We start from the raw sequence: 25,592 nt of genomic DNA, 5'->3' as shown, positions 1-25,592 counted from the left end.
GCAACTTCTATTATACCCCTTTATGCTAGTATTACCTCTAATATATGTTGGTGGGATAAATTCTCCCACAGGATGGAAGACTTTTTTCTGCCCTTGAAAAGATGGCCCACATGGATTGATTTTCGACTGTGTCCCAGAGACTATCCAGAAGAAATCTGAGATTAGACTAGAAAAGGAAACACTTTCTAATACTAGGTTTATGAAGAATAAAGTAGCCTTTATTTACTTTTTAGACCATAGAACTTGTAACAATTATTCTTACCAATCTGACCTCCACCTCCTACATGAAATCCTACTGTGGTATTTTAAAAATTAAGATAATTGCCTGCCACATAGAAAATGTTTTCATTAATGATGTCACATTATGCCATTTGATAAGAGAAATACAGTTCAAGTTTCTATTTGCTCAGCTATATAGTGAATCAATTTTTTTTATTAAAATAAATTCCAGTTGAGATAGCCTTTGTGAGAGTTCAGCACGTGGCTTTTCTTTCTTTTCACTCAATCATCACTTTTTATTTTTCTTAATATAAGGGGGGTATTGGGGAGGGGGGTGTAGTAATGGAAGATTGAAAAGCAGAGTGATTGAGTTTAGATTTAATTTTATAGTGCAGTCAGCAGCAGGGAAGCCAAGAAGGAAGGAAGATTAATCTGAACAAAATAACCTATGCCACTGAGATAGATTATTTGTTATCATGTAGAGTGCCTTGTCACATTACATACATTGAGAAATGTGATATATAAGCCAAAGCAGAATGTCATGTCTTTAAATAGTCTCATCTCCTCATCCAATCAAATATCCATTTGCTCACTTCCAACCACCACCACCATCACTCCTTTATACTCTACATTTTCAAGTCCCTTCGTCTAGCCTTGAGCAACTCAAATAGATGATACACTGAAAACAACACTCTGCCCTCTGAATCAGTTAGTTCCTAGTCCAGGGATGTGCAGAAGATAGATCTCCAGATGTTTGGGGCTTCAACTCCCAGAAGCCCCTACCAACATGGCCAATGGTCAGAAATGCTGGAAGTTGAAGCCCAAAACGTCTAGAGATCTACCTTCTGCCTACCCATCTCCTAGTCTATGACCGGTTCGCATGTCCAAACCTGCTGCGGTTTCTGAAGGGTAGCTTATTTTTTTTACAAACAAGCCACCCTGAGAACCCATCGCTTGTTATTGGGTTGTTCAGGGTGGCTTGATTTCAGGGTAGCTTCTTGTGACGTCTGAACCCGGCAGGATGACTTCATCGTGGGTTGTCAGGAACGGCTAGACAGGTGCCTGGCAAGAGCAGGAAAAAACCCTGGCACTCCTCAGGATCTCACTAATGCCACCACCATCCTCCCTCATCCCTTGTCAGTGCCTTCCGCCCCATGCTCCTAAAAATCAAGAAGAAAGGACACTGGAGAGTATCCCCAAACATGTTTGCAACCTTTTCGGGGGGGGGGGTATCTTGCACAAGTGCACAGATATGAAAGTCCACCACTATGAAATCTGCATAATTTTCCCCTCAGCTTTACTTCTTCACCATGAAATTTGCATATTTTTAATGATTAGCATCACTGCTCTGCCATGCAATTTGCGTATGTTTATTAGCCCATCTCACTGCTCTGTAACACATATGTATAAAAAAGGTAAAGGTGTCCCCAACCAGATGTGTCCGACTCTAGGGTGAGGTGCTCATCCCCGTTTCTAAGCCAAAGAGCCAGTGCTGTCCGAAGACGCCTCCGTGGTCATGTGGCCGGCATGACTGAACACCGAGGTGCACGGAATGCTGTTACCTTTCCCGCCGAGGCGGTACCTATTTATCTACTTGCAATTTCTTGCTTTCGAACTGCTAGGTTGGCAGAAGCTGGGACTGAAGACGGAAGCTCACTCCATCATGCAGGACTCTGGTCTTGAACTGCTGACCTGCCGACCTTCCAGTCTGCAGTTCAGCGTCTTAACCACTAAGCCACCGCGGCCCCTTAACACATATGTATATCTGACATCTAACAGTGGAGATCAGTGGAAGGAAGCAACAAGTATGAAAGGGGTGGAGGGAGCCAAAAGCAGCCGGCAGCTGCAAGAGAAGGATCTTTTGGGGCAGGTGTGCTTATTTTGGAAGTAAGTGAAGCAGCCTTTTTTTAAAAAGGTGTTCCCTTGCAAGAGAAGCATTGAAGGGGAGGATGAAATTGACCAGAATATTGACAAAAGGGGGATATCACTATGCCTGGCTAAATAGCGGCAGGCAGTCTTGCCTACTTGCTCAAGACCCCCCCCCACCATTGTGAATGTGTTACCCCTTTCATAAGGTCTGAGAAAATTAATTCCATTTGGCAATCTGATGTGGGAGGAGAGGAGTTTTCCTCATGAGCTGGCAACCCCAGTGGAACAATTGCAGAAAAGGTGCTGACACAGGGACTGAGGAAACGAGGTGTTCTGCCACAAAGGTGCCTGGGATACATGCCAGGAGCCGGCAGGGGGACTGAGGGGGGAAACAAGCTGCAGCAAACCAAAGAGTGCCTGATTGTCTGTCAGGTTAGCGAGCAAAGAACCAACCCATGGTGGCTTATTCTCAGGGTGGTTTAGTGTGACACGCAAACTTGCCTTGTCATTCAAAACAGTCCTGTAGACCCTCTTTTCACTAATACGTATATACCATGGTAGTTTTCAAAATATATTATCCCATAAGCTGTCACCCTTCTTGAAATAGTCTGGTATAGCCTTCCATAACCTGGTACCCTCCAGCTGTGTCGGACTACAACTTAGAGAACACTGCCCTAGGTTGATGCATGTGCACAAACACATAGTGTGATTTGCTGAAGTATCATGTGACTCAGCTGTAGAGGCAGCAGACTCACACAAGACAAGACAGGTGGGCATATTCTGGAAATAATCAGGAGGTGTGACTGGGGAAGGAACATACCAAAACAACATTGATCTGTGAAACCCTAGCTTAGAGCTAGAGTGGCCAGATGCAAAAGAGATGTAAAAGAGGGAATTTCAGCAGGTTTAACTTGCATGACAAGCTACACTTGCTGAAATTCTCTCTTTTACACAGCTATTAAAGAAATTCTCTCTTTTACACAGCTATTAAATGGTGCAGCAACCTTGTTCTCCTTTGCATCTGATCGCCCTACTTGGATCAGGAATCTGGCTGCTGGATGGGTTTAGATCTTTCAAGGTAGGAGAGAGATGGTGTAATAACTGTTGCTCCCGTTCCATATGATGGATATCATATCTCTGACATATGATGGATATCATATATCTGACAGCTCTGTAAAAATAGTTTGTTGGGCAAGGATTGCATTTAGTTACCTCTGGCTCCTGAACTTTCATGGGTTCTCAAACTATCTCCATATTTCTTTTGGATTACTTTCAGGTACACCTCCCCCACCCACTCCAAAATCCTACCCTTCTAGTCTTTTGGAATTTTTTCTGTGCCTGATAGCAGTTATTGTTTGCATGACCTTCTGTAGCCTCAGTGTCTTTTTTGTTTATTTGTTTTACTTGAAAGAATATTATGTACACTCTCTTTTTTCAGCCCCTTTCCTCTGAACTGCTGTGTATGCTAATACATGGAAACAGTGCAATTATATACATACCTACTGAAATGTAAGGTCAGTTCAGTGAAATGAGCCTACTCATAGGGAAATGTGTCTAGGATTGCAGCCTAATCTTAAATACTGAAAACAGCAACAACCTCTAATTGTGAAATCCAATGTCCTTTAAGCCTGTTGCTGCCATCGTAGTGCACATGAAAGCCTGGATTATTTGTTTTATAAAAAGACAAACCTCCCAGCAAACATTTTTGCACCTTCCGAGTCCCCACATAAAAATCATGAAAAATGGGGGGGGGGTACTTTTGAGGGCACAAAACTTTAATGAATTTCCCACACACACGCACACACAGACACATACATACACAGCCATCCAGCTCAAGATTCTGGAGAGGATGTAGGAATTTAAAGATTCGGGGAGAAGAAGAAATGGCCTGTTCCTAGCTCAGTGCAGGTGGTTCTGTCTGATTCCTTGGAGAACCTTGAGGTCACCATTGCTCTAGCAAAGTAAGGAGTTGTGTTTTTAAGGCTTGTATTTTTAAAACTCTAAATTCTACAATTTAGAATGCCCCATGTTATATATCAATTAAAATATTAAAAGCAGGTTATACGCAGATGATACCACCCTGATGGCAGAAAGCGAAGAGGATCTAAAGAGCCTCCTGTTGAGGGTGACAGAGGAGAGTGCAAAAGCTGGTTTGAAACTCAACATTAAAAAAACTCAGATCATGGCATCTGGCCCCATCACTTCCTGGCATATAGAAGGGGAAGAAATGGAAGCAGTGACAGATTTTACTTTCTTGGGCTCCAAGATCACCGCAGACGGTGACTGTAGCCATGAAATTAAAAGACACTTGCTGCTTGGGAGGAAAGCTATGGCAAACCTAGACAGCATAGTAAGTAGCAGAGACATCACCTTGCCAACAAAGGTCCGTATAACCAAAGCTATGGTTTTCCCAGTAGTAATGTATGGCTGTGAGAGCTGGACTATAAGGAAGGCTGAGCGCCGAAGAATTGATGCTTTCGAACTGTGGTGCTGCAGAAGACTCTTACGAGTCCCCTGGACTGCAAGGAGGTCAAATCAGTCCATCCTAAAGGAAATCAACCCTGAGTGCTCATTGGAAGGACAGATACTGAAGCTGAAGCTCAAATATTTTGGCCACCTAATGCGAAGAGAAAACTCTCTGGAAAAGACCCTGATGCTGGGAAAGACTGAAGGCAAAAGGAGAAGGGGATGGCAGAGGATGAGATGGCTAGATAGCATCACTGAAGCAATGAATTTGGACTTGAGCATGCTCTGGGAGAGAATGCAGGACAGGAAGGCCTGGCGTGCCTTGGTCCATGGGGTCACGAAGAGTCGGACATGACTGAACGACTGAACAACAAAATGTATTTGCATTAATTTGATGGGTTTTTCTATGAAATTTTGTTTTGTTTTAAAATGATTTAACCAGTTTAGCTTATATTTTGTGTCTCTGTAAGTACTACACAAAAACAGTGTCTGTTACAGAAGATGCCTTCCTCATCAATGTTAATTGTTTTAAGGAAGCTTATTTCTAACTCTCATAATCATGAAGGATAGCTTACAAATGTATGAGCAAATCCTATTGAAAGCACCGAAGTCAGGAAAATACTGCACAGAGTTCCCGGTAGGAACAAGAATCCAAGGCTGCAGTCCTATACACACTTACCTGGAAGTAAGCCTCACTGAACTCAGTGGGGCTTCTGAATAGACATGTACAGGACTGCACTGCATGGGTTGGATCCAATGGCATCTTTTCACAAGTGGGATGGACACCACTGATGGATCAAGTCCCCCCTTTCAGCTGTACCTTGGCCTGCCCCTCAAATCTGCTTTGGAGGATTGGCAGTAGATTTGGGAGGTGTGAGGGGGCTGTGGGAGGGGGAAGAGAAACTCCTCTTGCACAAGCAGTTATCCACTCACATAACATTGTATTTAGCCTTAAGTTCGCAATGCTAAGCACACTTACGAGGGAATAAGCCCCACTGAGCTTAATAGGACTTACTTCTGAGTAAACATGCTTAGGATTGTGCTGTCAAGCAGTTTAATAATGTGGAAATATATATTCAAAGAATAGGTAAATAAAATATAATAAAGAAGTTAAAAAAATAATCAGATACCTTTATCAAGTCATTAGATACCTCCCTTGCACCCTCTTTCCACACAAGCTCCTCATTTGCCATCTTGCCCTTGTCCAAATGGAACCCTGCTTGCTTTTGCATTTCTTATGTAATGACTGGCCTGGACAGTAATGGCTGGCCAGACGCTGCTGGGTTTCCTGCCTGTGCAGACATAGGAATCTGTCTCATACCAGGTCAAACTGTTTTATCCATCTAGTCCAGTACTGTCTACTCTGATGGTCAGTTTTGGTGTTTGGCATACTTGCTGAATGTAGAGTGAGAATTATGGAAAATGAAAGATTTATTTTTCTTCATTTGCTATCAGAAATCCTTTTTACAGCATCAACTCATAAATGATCTGGAATTAGGAGTGAGCGGTGAAGTGGCCAATTTGCTGATGACACCAAATTATTTAGGGTGATTAAAACAAAAAGGGATTGTGAAGAGCTCCAAAAGGGTCTCTCCAAACTGGGAGAATGGGCACTAAATGGCAAATGCGGTTCAGTGTAAGCAAGTGTAAAGTGATGCACGTTGGGGCAAAAAATCCCAACTTCAAGTATAGCCTGATAGGATCTGAGCTAGCAGTGACTGACCAAGAAAGAGATCTTGGGGTTGTGGTGGACAGCTCACTGAAGATGTCATCCCAGTGTGCGGCCGCTGTAAAAAAAAAGGCAAACTCCATGTTAGGCATAATTAGAAAAGGAATTGAGATTAAAACTGCCAATATCATACTGTCCCTATACAAATTTATGGTGCGACCGCACTTGGGATACTGTGTTCAGTTCTTCTCACCACACCTAAAAAAAGATATTGCAGAGTGGGAAAAACTGCAGAACGGGCAACTAAAATGATCAAAGGGCTGGAGCATCTCCCCTATGAGAGAAGGTTACAACAGCTGGGATTGCTTAGCTTGGAAAAAAGGAGTGTATGGGAGACATGATAGAGGTGTACAACATTATTTGTGGTGTGGAGAATGTGGATAGGGAGACATTTTTCTCCCTCTCTCAAAATACTAGAACCTGGGGTCACCCTATGAAGCTGATTGGTGGGAGATTCAGGACAGATCAAAGAAAGCGCTTCTTTACACAGCGCATAGTTAAACTCGAATTTGCTACCACAGGAGGTAGTGATGGCCACCAATTTGAATGGCTTTAAAAGGGGGTTGGACAAATCCCTGGAGGAAAAGGCTATCAATGGCTACTAGTCTTGATGACCATGTGCTACCTCCAGTACCAGAGGCAGTAAGCCTATGTACACCAGTTGATGGGGAATATGGGTGGGAGGGTGCTGTTGTGCTCATCCCCTGCTTGTGGGTTCCTGCTCAACAACTGGTTGGCCGCTGTGTGGACGGAATGCTGGACTAGATGGACCCTTGGTCTGATCCAGCGGGGCTCTTCTTAGGTTCTTAACTCACAAAACCACAAAGGAAATATATTACCGTGCAGGACGCAAACCTGCTAGGCACCAGAACAGGCATTCCTGAAGGGAACATAGGAAGCTGCTCTATGGGCTGACGCTCAGTGGTAGAGCACATGCTTTGCATGCAGGAGGCCCCAAGTTCAGTCCCTGGTATTTCCAGGTAGGTCTAGGAAAGAATCCTGCCTGAAACCCTGGAGAACTGCTGCCGGTCAGTGCTGACAATTCTGGCTAGATGGACCAATGGTCTGGCTTCGTATAAGGCAGCTTCCTGTGTTCCCTTCAGGAGGACCTGGTTTGGGGTTTGCATGCTCAGTGATGATATATTCCCCTTATGAGTGTGAGTTGATGCTATAAAAAGGATTCCTGGCAACCAATGAGAGAGAAAATAAGTATTTCATTTCCCATAATTCTCAGTCTGTATATGCAGACTACATTCAGCAGGTATGCAGAGCACCAAAAGAGCTATCAACAAGCTGCAGAAAGTCAAAAGAGATACTTTAAGGATTATTATATATAATTATGATGTCCGTTTATAAGGAGCATTTAAGATTTATAGACAGGAGATACAGAACAGCATAACGGAGCTGAATGAAACATGTATACAAATGATTAATGCTAAAAACAGTTGGCAAATTTCCATTGTTGCTACATAATTAAGATACGTGGCGACCTTGTCTAGTTCCTCCCATTTTCCCTGTCTCCGGGGGTTTACTGAAGACCATAGTACAGCTTGTTGATCACATCTGTTAGCAGTCACTTCAGAACTATTCTCATGGGGTTAGACTTTCTCAGTACACTTGCTTCTTTCACAATTACTTATTTACTTTGTAGTACTGGTTTGTTCCCAGTATTCAAATCCATGTCCCTACGGCCTCCCACAACCTCAATGGCAGATAGATTGATGTACACAAACTATATTTATTGCAACTTAAGAATTGTCACTATGCTCCTCTTTTACAGTAGTTTCCCTACTGAAAATGAAATTATAACTGCTCTCTGGGTTCCATTCCAATTACCACTTCAAACCTCCTTCTATACATATCTTCTTGTAATTCATGTGTCCTTTTAAAGTACTTGGATTTAACATGATGGTTTCACCTTATGCAAATCTGTATAACTCCAAAGTAGTGCTATCACAGATTCGGGGAGGGGATTAATGCAGAGGTTTCAAAGGGCTCACATACATTATTGCAGCTTCTGACTGACCATTTCTGTGTTAGACAGATTGCTTGCTTAAGATGGGTGAAAATCCCCCTGTTCACCTTAAAGCTTTTGTGATCATTCCTTGCAAATACTAAAAAAAAAAAAAAAACCCATCAAGGACTTTTGTGACTACCTACAAATCTGCCCAGTAGAGAGCCGGGTTCCCTTCAGCCAATGGGTTGCCCCATTCCTTTGCAGCAATAATGGGGGGGGGGGGTTGCTTGTGAAACAGGAGACTGGCATGGGAGAGGAGGAGGGGTTTAAATCTGTGACCTATTTTATTTATTTAACAAAATGTTTGACTCACTTACATTAAAGAAATATATAAGCAATGTACAAAAACAAGTCTTCATACAGAGGACAAGGTTACCTTCCTGCTGGAAATGGTAGGTTTTCAGTAGGTGCCAAAAACCTAGGAGGGTTGGCACCTGCCTAATTTGTAGTGGTGGGGAGTTTTAGAGAGTGTCGCTATGACAGTCTGTCATGGCCCTATTCTGAGCCATGATAGACTGGACCTCTAAATCTTGGGTACCATCATGAGGGTGTCTCCTGATGACTGCAGCAACTGAGCAGGCCAGTAGGGGATCGAGGGATCTCTTAAGTATCCTCAGGGTCAGCCCTCCCATGAGATAGGGTGAATACCCAGCCTCACCGAGTGGATTGGGAAGCATAGTGGATCCTGCACATTGGCCAGCAGGAGTCCCAGTGCTGCTGCTGCCCTATACCTCTCAAAGTGGGGCATAGGGCAGGCATTCCCGAAAGCCCCACTGGCCACTCTCCTGCTGCAGCAAATGCTGCAGCAGGAAAGCAGCCATTGTGGTTCTCCGGACCAGTTGCTGAATAAGACATAGGTGGGTGGCCGCTCCTCTGCCAGGGCAAAGGCTGCAGCAAGGGAGCACCCGGCATGGCTTGCCACAGAGCCTGACCAGCCCAGCTACCTCATTCCGAGGGGTCCTTTTTTCAGGGCGAGGCATCGGCAGGGAGGTGACCCTGGAGATTGCCTGTGTTGCCGCAGCACAGGCAGTCTCCAGGGCCACCTCCCCACCAATGCCTTACTCTGAAAAAGGGCTCCTCAGAGCGAGGTATTGAAGAGAAGGTGGATGGCGGCTAGCAGGGCCGCTCACACTACTCCCACGCCCCAGCAGTGGCACATGGCAGCAGCTCACACTCCTCCACCCCCAGCAGTTGTGGCATCTCATGCTCCCCCTCACTCATTTAAGCAGCAGCAGCTCATGCTCTCCCCGCCCTGCCCCCCACAATGTATCCTTCCACCTCAGACATGGGATGTCTTGCACCAGCCCTGAGTATCCTGGGGGAGGGGGGGATCTTCACGACAACAGAATGAGAAGTGCGGGGGCGTATTACCCAGGTTTACATAGAATCACCTCTGGTTCATTACACAAAGCAAAATAAGCAGAGTGTAGCGTACCCTTAAACTTTTTCAGGGGTCACACAGCGCTTGAAAGAAACATACTTACAGGTGGGGTGGAGGGAGTAGAACTGAGCATCATCAAACTGGCAGGGGCTGCTCAACCAGTTAGAGAGGCTTGTTTCCCACCCCTCTCCATGGTCCTCCCTGCTACTATGTTATTATGAACAGAGAGCAACTAATTTTCCCCATTTGTGCAGATTCCCCTGAAGAAGCCCCAATCCCCAGTTTTCCAGTGCAGTATCTGAAGGCTTCCCTCCACCCCAATTTCACAGCATTCTAGCAATCTGCCATGGAGTTATTGCTCCCACCCCATTTTTCCCCATTTGTGTACTTTTGCCTATTGTTTCCAACCCCCTGCCCCTTTCTCCTTCTCCTTGCTCCCAATGAGAAGCTCCCATAAACCCGAAATATCTTACTGCGATAAAGCAGAGAAGGGACTTTACATAACAAGGGAGAAATGACTTTATATCAGAGAAACTACAGAACATCAAAGAAGCACAACATCGCAATAGACATTTAAAAGAGCAAACCAGAAGGAAAGAGCGCTTTAGGGCAAGTTTCTAAAGTTAGCCTTTAACCCTTTCACTGCAGGGGAGCGAGATTTATTTCTTACTTTTGAGCCAACATGCACAGAAAGGGGGATTTGATAAAAGATTACAAGCAGGCTAGCTAAGGTGAATGCATATCCCCACGACTGTGATACTGTGAGGGGTTGCTGCTGCGCTCCTAAGGATTTTCTCAATGGGAGAAACTACTTCCATTGGCGAAACAAGAGGGAATGGCATCCCAGCCCCTTGACCATGTCAGTGCCAGGTCACGGACACATGCCCAGAATTTAATGCGGTGGGGACATGATACACTGTGGTAAAGCCACCAGGGAGCCGCTTTCAGTAAAAAAAAAGTCATAGAATCATAGAATAGTAGGGTTGGAAGGGGCCTACAAGGCCATCGAGTCCAACCCCCTGCTCAATGCAGCAATCCAAGTCAGAGCATCCCTGACAAATGGCTGTCCAGCCTCGTCTTGAAGGCCTCCAGTGTGGGAGAGCCCACCACCTCCCCAGGTAATTGGTTCCATTGCCATATTGCTCTGACACTCAGGAAGTTTTTCCTGATGTTCAGTCGGAATCTGGCTTCCTGTAACTTGAGCCCATTATTCCGTGTCCTGCACTCTGGGATGATCAAGAAGAGATCCTGGCCTTCTTCTCTGTGACAACCTTTCAAGTACTTGAAGAGCGCTATCATATCTCCCCTCAGTCTTCTCTTCTCAAGGCTAAACATGCCCAGTTCTTTCAGTCTCTCTTCATAGGGCTTTGTTTCCAGTCCCCTGATCATCTTTGTTGCCCTCCTTTGAACCCTCTCCAGCTTGTCTGCATCCTTCTTAAAGTGTGGTGCCCAGAACTGGACACAGTACTCCAGATGAGGCCTAACCAGTGCTGAGTAGAGGGGAACTAGTACTTCCCGGGATTTGGAAGCGATGCTTCTATGAATGCAGCCCAAAATAGCATTTGCCTTTTTTGCAGCCACATCACATTGTTGGCTCATATTCAGCTTGTGATCGACGACAATTCCAAGATCCTTCTCGCTCGTAGTGTGGTTGAGCCACGTATCCCCCATCTTGTAACTGTGCATTTGGTTTCTTTTTCCTAGGTGCAGAACTTGGCATTTGTCCCTATTAAATGCCATTCTGTTGTTTTCTGCCCAGCGCTCCAGTCTATCCAGATCACTTTGAATTTTGTTTCTGTCTTCCAAAGTATTAGCTATCCCTCCCAATTTTGTGTCATCTGCAAATTTGATCAGCATTCCCTGCACCTCCTCCTCCAAGTCATTAATAAAAATATTGAAGAGCACTGGGCCCAGGACTGAGCCCTGCGGTACCCCACTCGTTACCTCTCCCCAGCTTGAGAAGGTCCCATTGATAAGCACTCTTTGAGTCCGATTCTGTAGCCAACTGTGGATCCACATGATCGTTGTTTCATCTAGCCCACTTCGAGCTAGTTTGCTCATCAGGATATCATGGGGCACTTTGTCGAAAGCTTTGCTGAAGTCGAGGTATATGATGTCTACAGCATTCCCACGGTCTACAAGGGAGGTGACTTGATCAAAAAATGAGATCAGATTTGTCTGGCAGGACTTGTTTTTGACAAATCCATGTTGGCTTCGAGTAATCACGGCATTGTTGTCAAGGTGCTTCCAGATGGATTGCTTTATGATCTGCTCCAGAATTTTCCCAGGGATTGATGTCAGACTGACTGGTCTGTAGTTCCCAGGTTCCTCCTTTTTACCCTTTTTGAAGATAGGGACAACGTTAGCCCTCCTCCAGTCATCTGGCACTTCCCCGGTCCTCCATGATTTCTCAAAGAGAATAGACAGCGGTTCTGAGAGTTCTTCTGCCAGTTCCTTTATGACTCTAGGATGCAGTTCATCTGGCCCTGGAGATTTGAACTCATTCAAAGTAATGAGGTGTTCCTTGACCATATGCCTGTCGATCTCAAGCTGCAATCCTGCCCCTTCAGCCTGTACTTCGCCTTTGCCAGGGGGGTCATAGACCCTCTTTTGGGAGAAGACTGAGCCAAAGTAGGAATTGAGCACCTCTGCCTTTTCTTTGTCCTCTGTTATCATTTTGCCATCCTTATTTAATAGCTGAACAACCATTTCTTTCCTCTGCCTTTTACTATGCACGTAGCTGAAGAAAGCCTTTTTGTTGTTTTTAGCATCCCTCGCTAACCTCACCTCGTTCTCCGCTTTAGCCTTCCTGACGCCATCCCTGCAATTCTGTGCTACCTGCCTGTACTCTTCCTTTGTTACTTGGCCTTCTTTCCACTTCCTATATGTGTCCTTTTTTGTTTTCAGGTCATCCCTAAGCTTTTTGTGAAGCCACATTGGCTTCTTCTGTTGTCTTCCACCTTTTCTTCTTGTTGGAATTGTTTGTGATTGTGCCTTGAGAATTTCCTTTTTTAAAAGTTCCCACCCATCTTGGACTCCTTTTCTCGCTAGCATTGCTTGCCATGGGACCTTACTGATCATTGTTCTGAGTTTATTAAAATCAGCTTTCCTAAAATCCAGGGTACGCGTTTGAGTACACTCGGCTTTTGCTTCCCTTAGAACCAAGAACTCAAGTACAACATGGTCGCTTTCCCCCAGAGTTCCTGTAACTGCTACTTTATCCACTAAGTCATCTCTGTTGGTTAGGATCAAGTCAAGGATAGCCGATCCTCTAGTTCCTTCCTCTACTTTCTGTAGGAGGAAGTTATCCGCCACACAAGTCAGGAATTTCCTGGAGGGGCCATGTTTTGCAGAATTTGTCTCCCAACAAATATCGGGGAAATTGAAGTCCCCCATTACTACTACATCATGCTTCCTTAAAACATTGGCTATTTGCTTTTCAAAAGTTTCATCCTTGTCTTCTCCTTGATTGGGTGGCCGGTAGTAGACTCCGACCACCAGGTTCCTTTTATTCTTTGCTCCATTTATTTCAACCCAGATGCTCTCGATGGGGCTACCAAGCTCCTCCTCCTGTATTTCTGTGCAGAGATATGTATTTTTCACATACAGTGCAACCCCGCCTCCCTTTCTGTTCCTCCTGTTCTTTTTGAACAAGTTATATCCTTCAACTGCTGTATTCCAGTCATGAGAGTCATCCCACCAAGTCTCAGTTATACCTATCAAGTCATAATTTCCCTCCTGTATTAAGAGTTCAAGTTCGTTCTGTTTGTTTCCCATACTCTGGGCATTAGTATATAGACATCGAAGACCATGTGCTTCATAGTCTGGCTTTCTTCCTACATGTGTCTGAAGACTATTATTGGGCGCTATCAGAGCTGTTCTCTCCATTGCAGTGCATGCGCCTATGTCCATTGTTACCCCCAACATTACATCTCCCTTCCCCGTAGGATTCAGTTTAAAGCCCTCCTGATGAAGTTCTTCATGCTGTGGCCAAACACATTCTTCCCAGCCTTTGTGAGGTGCAACCCATCCCTAGCCAACAGCCCATCTTCCAGGAAGTATAGCCCGTGGTCCCAGAATCCAAATCTCTCTCGTCGGCACCACCTTTGTAGCCAGTCATTCACCCGGAGTATTTTTCGTTCCCTTTCTATCCCTCTTCTAACTACTGGAAGGATGGATGAGAAAACTATCTGGGCCCCAAAGTTCTTGAGTTTCCTTCCCAAAGCTTCAAAGTCTGACGTGATCTCTTCGTAGCTCCACTTGGCGGTATCATTTGTTCCCACATGGATGAGAAGAAAGGGATACCTGTCAGTGGGCTTTATGAGTGCAGTAAAAAGTAAAAAAGTAGTCAAAGTAAAAGGAGTTTCAGAAAATGCAACTTTTCAAGAGGGAAGCGCCTGGTTGGTAGCAGATGAAGGAACTCAAATTGCTCTAACTTTGCACTAAATCTATCGTGAAGACAGCCCCCTGGTCCTGAGTTAAGCCTAGATCCAGATTTCCATGGGTCTGGATTAGCCAAAAATGGATCACAACCTTTCATTCTAGCAGGGGTGTTTGCTTTTCAAAGCACCATCACCACCTCCACACCTTGAATACACACCCCAACCTACAGATTGCTGGTTAATAGCCTAGAATGGATGGGTGACATTTCTTCAATGGGTACTAATGGAGATCTATGGTTAAATGAGATACCCATCAAAGTGTGGGAAAAGTGACGCACAATTACACAGCCAAAGGGAGGGACCAGATTGTGTGGAAGAGCCAGAGAGAGTGGTGAGTTGACTGAAGGCATCTTGGGAGTTCAGGGCCTTTCTCTGGCAGTCTGATACATAGTGGTGGGTCTCCTGCCTGGTAGGAGTACTTCTTGGTCCACTGTTGATCTACTTATCTATTTGTAAATAAAGGATTGCAGCTTTAATATTCTTGTTCTAATGTTTTTGTTTTAATTAGTTTTCTTGTAATTGTATCATTTTGTAAACTGCCCTGGGAACTTGTTGAAGGGTATAAATCCAATGGGTGGATGAAGAAATAAATAGATACCATGATCCCAATCTGAATTGACTTCCCCTCCCCCAGAGCTGCTTTTCACATTAAAAAAGAACTCAGTGGGATGACCAACCATGTCATCTATTTTTATCCTTATTGAAAGCAATGAATAAAATGATTTACATTAGGATTATCCAATTCTTTCCTGAACTGGGATGATTTTTTGTTAACTGGATTTTAAGGTGTGCAAAAAATATGATGCCTAGCCCATATTTGGATTTACTAGTAATTTGCCTTTCTCAAATCAATTACTAGTATTTAAGATTTCTCTAGAATCAGCAGTGTTATAGGCAGCAGGTTCTATTCCAGTTTGAGCTCTCTAAGAATCTTTGGATTTATCTTTGGACAAGGCAAAAAAGTAGTGCTGTATATAAGCCAGGCTAATTTGAAAACCACAACAAAATGTAAGTCATGGAATTAGCCTTCTCTTCTAAGGTTTTGGGTGTTTTTTTTACCATACAGCTGCTACATTCATGGAACACTGGAAGAGAAAACAGATGCGTCTGAACTACAGATGGGATCTCACTGGGTTTGAAGAAGAGGAAGTAAGTTAATTTTATCATATGGTATTTCATTGGCTGTTACGTCTGTTGAATGATCTTTCATTTCCAGTTGTTGACCCACTAGAAAGGAAAATCCTGCGCATACACTATTTCTAAGTTTGGTAAGGGTGTGTTAGTGGCATGTCATGTTACCATGGAAGCATTATGTCAGTGTTACAAAATGAAGGTCACGCCTAGTACTGTAGGCATTAAAACATATATAACTCACAAATTATTCCCTTGATGTAGAAAACATATTAAGTGAGCCCACTCATTAAAAGGGATGGAGAAAACATCTCCATCCATTACAGCTAGAACTGTGTAATTTGTTCAGTTTTAAGGCTAATATTCCCATGAATACAAAGTTTGCACGTAGTCAAATTGTTCATGCTATGCAAATCCAACTTTCTGGAAATGTTGCTTATATCCAGCATGTTGATTAAAAGATGAAATAACTCAAGCCACCAAATTATATACAAAATATTAGCACAGGCATACTTAAGAAATGAAAAAAAGGAAAGTATGTGTTTTCATATCTTTTAAAAGTTTATCATTTTGAAAGTATGTGTTCTAATATCTGTGAAAATGTTTCCTTTTTTCTATTCTTTTTGAAATGTACAATAAAGCCATGTCTGTACAATTTGTTAATTTTGGTTTTCTAAAAAAAGTGTACATTCTCCTTAAAATACTCCTTTTAAAAGTGTAATGAGGAGGAGATCAGGTAACTACTTAGTTTAAGTTGTGAGCTTTTATTTATACAATCAGTTATGGCCTTGAAAATTAGAACTGCCGGGAGACAGAGAGTTACACAGTGAGTTAAGTTACTCAGCCAAAAATTTTTGTTAAAAAAAAAAAGAGAGAGAGAGAGAGAAATGTTTGTTTAAAAAAATGAGTGTAAGATGAAAGGGCTGCACCAGATTTAAGACAGAGTTGGATGCATTTATGAGTAATATCTTGTGATGTTTGGATGCCTCAATCACTGCTTGTTACAGTTAGAAAAGGCGTATGAACCTAAGGGCTTCCCTCTTTTCAGAGTTACCAGAACTTCCTCCAAATTTATTTTTGGAAGATTCAGTTGGTGGGTTTTGATCACATTCAATATTAGGACCACATTTTAAAAGTACCACTGAAGGTGTCACTGGAGAAGAAGAGCGGTTAGGGAGAGGCTGCTTAATAATTTCCCTCAGGCTACTCTTTTCTCTGCAGCAACTGATCCAGTTTTGTTCAATTGTCAGTAGATTCATCTACTGTTCCTTTGGCTTTCTTTTTAAATTTAGTATTTAAATTGAAATACTAAAATTAAAATGTACTTTAATACTCTCCAGTATTAGAGTACATATCCATAATATTTTTAAAACACTGGTGAACTGGCAATCCCCCTGCAGCAAAGGTGATCATCCAACCCTTCTGAGCGGCTATGTACTACTAGCATTCATCACAGCTAGTGTAATATAGTACACTACACACAGATGTATATGAATAAAAACAAGAGTTCTGAAACAAACAAACAAACAAAAATGTTGTTTTTAGATTATGAGTGTGTATGTTGTAGTAGGCATCATCTTAGAAGAGGCATTCCCTCCTTTGTGAGAGAGAAGGGAAATACTCTCCCTTTCAGATGGTGTTTGCCATTTGCAGTTAGTTTAAGCAAAGCTATTGGGCAGTATAGAAATGTAATCTTATTATTATTATTATTATTAGCCGAGCAATTAATCAGGGGCACCATTTTCATCAATCAGAAGTTTCTTTATTGATTGATCTAACTCATTAATTTATTAAACTGCACCCCTAATAGTTTTGGCCCATTGTCTCAAAAGTCCTTCAGTGGCATCCAACTATTCTGAGGCCCTGATCCTGTTGTCTGCTCACATAGCACTGTGCTAACATAAACTACATATCTAGGACTGAGGCCTAACCTACTGGATAACAATAGTTGAATGTTTTTATGGATACCATAAGACAACTGTTCTTTATTTTTGGTACCTTGTTGTTAGCTTACATGAAAGTGGGAAGGATTAACTGTATCCTTCTAGTGGCAAATATCTTTCAGGGTTATGTTCAGTGTTCTCTGTAGTGATAACAGCCTGTGACCTGAGATAACTGCTGTTAATAGAGCGTATTTTATTTTTCACTTAACATGCTCCAGTCCTGTTAATTCAGTCCTATGAGCAAAGCACTTGAGCATGCATTTAAATCCTACTGAAAACTGGAAGGGGCTATGAGATAAAATCCCCAAGAACACTTCTGGGGGCAAGTCCAATTAAAATGAATTAATGATATGCTGGAATATTGCCACACAACTGTTCTTTCCTGTAGTTATTTATTTCAGTGAGTGTTGTGCAAGAGGGGATCACATGCCATGTGCTTAATTACTTGACACAATCAGGGGTGTTGGCCATCATACTACATAAACTCATATATAATATTCTGGATCTTGATGCAATAAGAAGTTTCCTACCATGCCATCTGTACATTCTCAGTATAAATGCAAAGGAATTGCATTTCCCGAAAGATACAGCTATATATCTTCTAATTCTTTCATCTACATTCAAATGAATAAAAACAATTGTATCCAGTGTGCAATTTTGCAACAGTGAACTAATTTTAATTTTTGTTTTTTGTGTGTTTTTTATGGTTTCCTGAAGGAGGCAGTCAAGGTTTGGAATTTTTTTTAGTAATTTCTCTACCTTTTAATCTATCTGGTGGTGAAAAATGCCTTTTGATCTCACCTCATTCTTTTTTCTAGTATCTGTTGTCCTTTAGAGCTTACACTGCAATGATTCTTTCTTCCTATATATATCCCTGTGATGGGACTTTTTCATATCCTTTCCCATCTTCATCCAATGCATTTTTAAGGTATTTTCTGAATCTTTTGGCTGTCTCATTCCTTCAATTTCTGATTATTTTCCACATGTTTTTCCAATGTGTTTGGCTAATCTGAAATGCAAGCTTTTTGCAAGATAGATCATGTTAATTTATAGGAGGAGCATCTAAGATATCCTTGAAGTGGATATTTAAATAATGCCATCTTATTGCCACTCCACTTCCTGAGACATGTGCAGTATATTCTGTAACGTAAACTGATATTGCCCCTCTGAAATACCTGGAATGAAACATTTCATTTTGATACACATTTCAAAGCTTCAGACCAAGCACATTCTATAATCTGAAGCCCTTTACTGCTAGATTAAAGTTTTGCAGACTGTGCCTGATCTGATTTATTCCTTCCCACCCCTAGCAGTGAGGTGCAGTGCTGTGCCACATTGGAGACAGGAACAACTTCCAGCACACCAGCAGTTTATCCATCAATGCAATGCCATCAGTTGTGCCAGCATAGCTTTAGGCCCTTAGTTTTAATATAATACCAACAGACAGCATTGGCGTTTGCAACAGAAATTAATGATATGAGGAAACATTTTACATTAAATTATAGCAGAACACTGATTTAGATCTGTTCCTCTACATTTGAACTAGTAGACAATGGGTTTCATGGCTCACTTGATATATGACTTATTTGCAGGATCATCCAAGGGCTGAGTATGAAGCTAAAGTATTAGAAAAATCACTAAGGAAAGAATATAGAAATAAAGAGGTAAGCTAACAATGTATTCTTAACATTCATAGCTAAGGGTTTTCCCATTTATAATAATCATAATGCAATAACAACCAGCTCCTTCCCACCCCATTACCATTCTTTAACCATGTACAAAGAACGAAAAGGTCAAGATGGAGAGGGCAGACACCCAGACATCAGAGAGGAGAGGAAGGACAGAGTAGGAAGAGAGGGCAGCCTCAGTCAAAATAGTCTTGAGTCCTACGGAGTAATGCAGATGCAAGTTCATGACAAATGTAGTGACCATATGAGTTGTTGTAAGTTTCCAGTAATTTTTTAGAACGTGTACCACCTTAGTCTGTTCATATTCTCATAAGTAAGGCACAAATAAGTTCAAGGGGGTTTATTCTCAAGAAAGCGCATAGAATGGTAGCTTACATGTATGAAACAATTTAAATTAGCAGCTGTGAAATGAGCTGTTTCTGAATAGGTAGGTAGAAAGTAAATAATTTATTCAAAGCTGGTAAAATTGTGGAAGCTTGTAATAATAGCATGGCACATGTTTTTTAAAACTAAAATTTAACTTTCATCCAAAATTAGAATGTGATAGAGTAAGAATTACCCTTCCATGAAGAGCCCGCCCGTGTGACCCTGCCTACATCACTGATTGGAGTAACAGTGACTCATTACATGCAGAAATGCCATGGGGAGTCTCTCTGTTGAGGGGTACTTTAGGGACACAGGTGCCTCTATTGAACAGATGTATGTCTCATGCAGCACATAATTTGCAAGTTACACTACTGAACAGTCATTTGGACCTGCTGGACATAAACATACCTTGTGACATTGACTTCTATTCACTAATTATGCACTGTGTGCTGGCTTACCTTTGTATTCAGTCATGTTCTCCAAAGTGATCAATCACACCCACTACTTAGCTGCAGTTCTGACATCAACATAAATAGTACTAGGGTTTTTTGCTTGGAAGGTCAGTTAGTGTCAGGAGTGCCCTAGCGTCCTCTTTCAGTATACTCCAATAGCCAAGTCAAGACACAGACAAAAGGATTCTTTTCAGGGCTTTACAACTTAATGAATCTTTCAGATGCTAATCACCAGCGACTAAGCAATGAACAGCAGAGTAGCCTATGCTCCAGGTAGGCAGTTGATCCCTGTTTGAAGGAGAATCACTTGAAGACTCTGAACTTATGGGCTAGGGAGAGATCCTCCCTCTTTCCCTTGGGTCCACGGGAGGCGGCCGTTGCTTGCGTGCCAAACGGGCGCTACGCCTCCTTTCCGCGCCCTCCATCGCTCGTCACTCTCTGCGTCGAGCATCTAGCAAGCCCCCCTCCCGCACTTTCTCACTGCCAGGATCACTATCTATCTCAGGAATGCCGGCAGGAGGAATCTCTGCCAGCTGCTGTGCCTGTGAGGGATGAGCTGGCTCCTCTCCCACGGATTGCTGATCCTCCTCAGAATCAGAACTGCTCTGGGGTTCTGTCGGCTCAGTTTCCACCCTGACAGTTAGCTCGGCAGAGGACATTCTTTCTATTTTTCTTGCACAACTTAAAAAGTGCATTAATTCTTTCATTGAGCTGCTGCAAGCATGACTACATGGATTTCGCTGTCCTCTGTAGGAAAATTCATATGAAACCTGTGTATAGTTTATTGCATGTTTACATTTACACATATGTGAGTTTGTAACGCATGGTGTGTCTGTACATGGGTTTCATGTTAATTTCTTTTAAAGAAGTGCTTTTTTTTGTAGCTGTGTCACAGTCTGAATTGCTTACTAAATAAAGTGGATTGGTATCTGTGGAGCATCAACAGCATAATCCTGTGTATATTTAATTGGACATGTTCAATTGTGTCCAGTGGGGCTGACTCTCTAATAAGGGTGTTTAGGATTGTGGTCTAGCTCAGAGAAAGGAGATAATAAGGAAGATGCTAACTGTAAATTTGTCCTTTTCTGGGGATTCTATGAGCTTCTCTATACAAGCGATTTATTGCACACTGGTTATTTGTCACTCACAAAAGTTAGCAGGTCCTTTACACAACGTTGTCAACCTCCAGGACATCTCCCACACTTTTCCCCGTTTATTCCACTTTCAAAAAGATCGGAGATAATGCAAAAAAGGACATTATTCCAATCTATCGGCTGTGTGAAATGCCAGCATAGCACTATAACGCGCTATAATGACAGCACCATCTAGTGATTGTAAATTGAAACACACAGAACTTGCTGAGTTCAAACCACATGTCCGTCATCTAAAGGAGCCCATCATAATCCCGCAAAGAAACTGAAAGCAGAAAGCCCCGGTAAGGATGCAGGTTTTTTGCTTAATGTAGAGAAGCTCTATGAGATGGGAGTTCAGTATTTAGCTGATCCTGAACCAGGAGGTAACTCCTCTCATTCAGTTTCCCAAGAACAAAGTGTTACCAAGAATGCAGGTTTACTGACTTCTGGTATAAACACACAGAGATAATTTAACAGGACTCTGAGATCAGGCATGACTTTGTATTTTTTTACTTCAAAGTCTTAAGCAGTTTTTATATTTTCTATAAACTCAACATTATACACCAATAGTTAACCCAGATCTTATTTACTATATATGCTGGGTTCAGGCTAAAAAAAGTCAAACAAAGGTTTGACTTAAATTAGACTGGAGGCAGGGATTTCTCACAAGATAGACTCTGGGTGGACCGGAAGAGATGTGTGGAAAGGATTCAAAACAATATATATCAGCAAGGTAGTGTGACCTCTGTTTGCTTAAATACTGCATTCCCAAGATAGGATCCCAAAAGAAAAACATATCTGACAACTTACATGGTTATTACTTTTCAATATATAAATATGTACGATAAAATTTTGAATGCCTGTTTCTTCCCATTGATTTTGGATCAGAAAAAAGAATACACAGCAATGTTGACTCATAATACCTTGCCAGACCTTGACCTCACCAAATGCTTTGGGACAGTCACTTCCATGAAAGTCAGCTCAGTCCCGTTTGAACTTTATAGTTAGTGCAAGCCCAGCTCTTTCTTCAGGGTCCCTACATGCATGATGGTTTTAGGTGTACACCTAAAAATGTAAAACGTGACTGCAGCAAACTATGTCACACAAGAACACTTGTGATTGGGTACAGCTGGCTGTTGAGTGTACAGTAAGTCTGAGCTTGCCTCTGCATAAGGTATAGAATAGGTCAAATTCACCTGAGCAGAGAATAGCAGACTAGGAGATCTGCATCTGGTTGATTAGGGTTCTCTCTCCTGTCCCCGCAATACTCAGTCCAGTGAGTTCCAAGGAAGCCTCTTTTCTGTTTAGCTGCACATACCAGTCATAAAAGTCCTACGTCCTGACAATTTCCTGTTTAGTCATTAGCTTCCCTTACTTAATTTTCCAGGTTAAAGTCTACTTGACGTATCATTTTCAGTAGATTTATATGTATTGGATGGGCGTTCTAAATGGAATATCATGTGTCTGGATTGTAATTCAAGAATCAAAACCTTTATCAGTTTTCCAGTTTTATAATGCCTAAGGCTTAATCCTTTAAGTCACTGAATCAGCAAACAAACAGTCAGAATGGGACACAGGCATCTTACTGTATTGCACTGTGCTGGTGTCACACTCTGTCCTATCAAGCCACACTAGTGATACAACCTAGATGGATTTCAATGAAATTTTTGGTAAAGTTCCTCACCAAATTCTCCTTTGTAAAGTTAGCAAGTCATGGAATAATAGGAGAGTTCTTCTTATAGATTAGTAACCATACAGGGCAATATCCTATGCTACCTGTGCACCAGTGGGGCCCACTGCTAGCGCAACAGGGAGCTAGCAGGTCTTAAAGCAACCAGAAATTAGCAGAAATGCTCATTTCTGGAATGGAGCAGGTCTGTGGATGAGAGCTCCACTGACCTGTCCTGATCTGGAAACGACCATTTCTGGGCTTGCTTTAGGCAGCACTAACTCCCTGTTATGCTAGTGGTGGGTCTTGCTGGAGCAACAGAATGAGAGGAAGTGGAGCAACAGAACTGGATACTGCCCATGGTCTAACAGGAAGCAGAGAGTAGGAGGAAACAGACCATGTTTGTAAGTTACACCAAATTAGTCAGGATAGTGAAGCAGACCTCAATGAGCTCAAAAGGATATCTCCAAAACAGGGGAACAGGCAACAAATTGATAAATAGGATTCATTGCAAGTGTACAGCAATGCATATGGGGCAAAAAAACAAGTCCGTAACCACATATACACTGATGGGGGCTGAATTAGCATGACTGAAGGTAAGAAATTTGGGGGTTGTGTTGAGTAGTTGAATGAAAACATCCACACAGTATGCAGCAGTGCCGAAATAGTAAATTCGATGGGCTGTATTGGAAAGGGGCTGAAAAACTGCAGTGTTGTTAATACCTTTATATAAATCTGTAGTGCGTTTGGAATGCTGTGGACAGTTCTTCTCAGCCCATCTCAAAAAGGATATCACTGAGCTTAAAAGGGGGAAGAGTAAAGGGCTGATCTCCCAGACCGATCAATCTGGATTTCTTCATGGTGCTTTCTGTTTCATCATACTGATTAATTTGGTTTCACCTGCAAACATGACCACCTCACTGCTCACCGCTGACTCCAGATCATCTCCAAATTAGTTAAATTTGGGCTTTAGTCATCCCGGTACAGGATCTTGTGAGACCTCACTGCTTACTTTCTTCCATGACGAAGATCAGACTTTTACATATTGTGAAAATATAGAATACTACAAATCCTATTTTTTATAATCCCTTGCACTGTTGTTGTTGTTGTTGTTGTTTTGCTAGATAATACTGGTCATTTTCCCGCAATTTTACTTTATATTTTCTCCCTTATAATATAATTTTACTTCATATATGAAAACATAGCATTGGCCCATAACAAGTAACAGGCAGCTTTTATTTACTTTTAAGCTGTAGCGTGTCCATATTTTGCTGAGGGTATAGATTTATTTACCTATATGAGTCAATGCTTTGTAACAACCATATTGCATGATCCTTTTCTGTTTCCTTCAAATGCCATCAGAAGGGCCAGCAATTGCCAGAAGAGGCAGCAAACAAATGGCGACAAAGAGTTAAGAGAGTCATGGCTGGGGTGAAATTGGTACATTTCATTCAAATTTGTGGAAACTTTCTGAACTATGAATAACTATGGAAAACACAAAATGATTTCCCTCCCCTCAACCGTGTCTGTTTTTTAATATTCACATATATGTTTTTTCCCTTCCCCCTCCCCTTTCTTTAGCACTCTTGCTGAGTCTGGTTTTTGCCTCTGTTTGGAATGGCACTGCATGGTTAATCTTTACCTATTGACTGGCGTGCCCCTTTTGCAATGGTGCACGTGCCTGCTGTTGTTTTTCCCCCCAGACAACATGCATGTGATACGCATGTAACATTAAATGCTTATTCTTACAGTGGCCTTATACATGTCATGTCATTACATTATTAACAGATCATTCCGTAACTTCAGGCTTTACAATTAAAATAATCTTAATGACAATATATTGAGATAAAATCACTCAGTGGACCATGAAAATAAACAAACAGATGATCAAATATTCTGTTACTATATCTGAGTCTGAAGATGCTGCCTAAGGGCTTCTCTCCACCAGGCTTTTATCCCACAACTTCACTTGGGCTTCTGCTTCCAGATTCTTTGCAGGATTAAGATTGGCCCTTTACACACACTTCCCCCTTTTTTTCCAGGGATTTCCTTTCTCTGCAAGTTCTATATGTTGCATTATAGTCACTAGATGGTGTTGTGGTGTAGCTGTGGTTATAGCACAACTCCATAATTACATGGAGCAATTCAACCTGCCATTTTAAAATGTTGCATTTTCCCCAGTATAAATAAAGCTGAGGAAATGGTCACAAAGCATGGGAGAAGCCCTGGAGGTTGACAATGTCATGTAAAGGACCCGCAAACTCCTGCAAATAACCAATCTTGATCGCAGGATAAAAGCCTGGTGTAGAGAAGCCCTATACCTTTAAAAGTCCTGGAGCATCAGGAAAGGGTGCAGCCATTGTACTTCCCATTCTCTTTCTCCACCAGTCTCTTCTTTCACCTTTCTTCCTTGCTAGCTGTAGGGTACATTAGATTCCTTCTCACTACAGGGGAAGAAGATGGAGGAAGGGGACCAGTGGACAAACAGGGTGGGAGATGCAGTGGTTGCATTCTGTCCTTCAGCCTCAGAACTCTTAAAGGAACAGCAGCAGTCTCTGGTACAAGACTCAACTACTATTACCAAAAAAGATAAGACTGGACTTTCGTGTTTTATTCTCTACTGGCATTTACAAACACTGAAAGACACATACCTAGACATTATCCTTCATGTTTGTCCAGTCTATGCTACCTGTCCTTGAAATCTTCTGTGGTACAGATGCTTCTCATGCTGGCCAGACTACAAGTTTCCTGGTTTACTACACCTGGGAAAGCAGCTAAGAATGGAATGAGGAAGACAGTGCACAATTAGCACACTCCATATTAGGATCCTGTAAACAACTTATTTTCGTGGTCCCTCAAAATACCTGTTTTTTAAAAGCTGCTTGGCCCATGAGGACTGAATCCACTATTGTCTGTCCACCAGTGGAACAGCATCCACTAGCAGAACAGATCCCTGCACTCTCCCAAAATCTGCTCTGGAGCATTGGAGGGGCTCCCGGATCAGGTTGCAAGGGAGCTGCATGGGGTAGGGAAAAACCCTTGCACAACTGGAAGTCTGCTCGTGTAATGTTGGATGTAGGCCTTACA

At 42.3% G+C, this 25,592-nt stretch overlaps 1 protein-coding gene across 1 annotated transcript in view; it reads left to right on the top strand.

The window, feature by feature from the left end:
• Positions 1–25,592, top strand: part of ANO1 (anoctamin 1) — a 177,990-nt gene that overhangs the window by 119,996 nt on the left and 32,402 nt on the right. The window contains exons 15-17 of the mRNA XM_084852047.1: positions 15,190–15,272; positions 18,790–18,861; positions 23,868–23,945. Of these exons, the coding sequence (XP_084708173.1) occupies positions 15,190–15,272; positions 18,790–18,861; positions 23,868–23,945 (233 nt within the window). The remainder of the gene's footprint in view (positions 1–15,189; positions 15,273–18,789; positions 18,862–23,867; positions 23,946–25,592) is intronic.

This window comes from Heloderma suspectum, chromosome 1 (assembly GCF_057233095.1).
Source record: "Heloderma suspectum isolate Gila_16-S chromosome 1, 16-S_ref, whole genome shotgun sequence".
Lineage (NCBI taxonomy): Eukaryota > Metazoa > Chordata > Lepidosauria > Squamata > Helodermatidae > Heloderma > Heloderma suspectum.
This window is presented reverse-complemented; position numbering and strand designations above follow the sequence as displayed.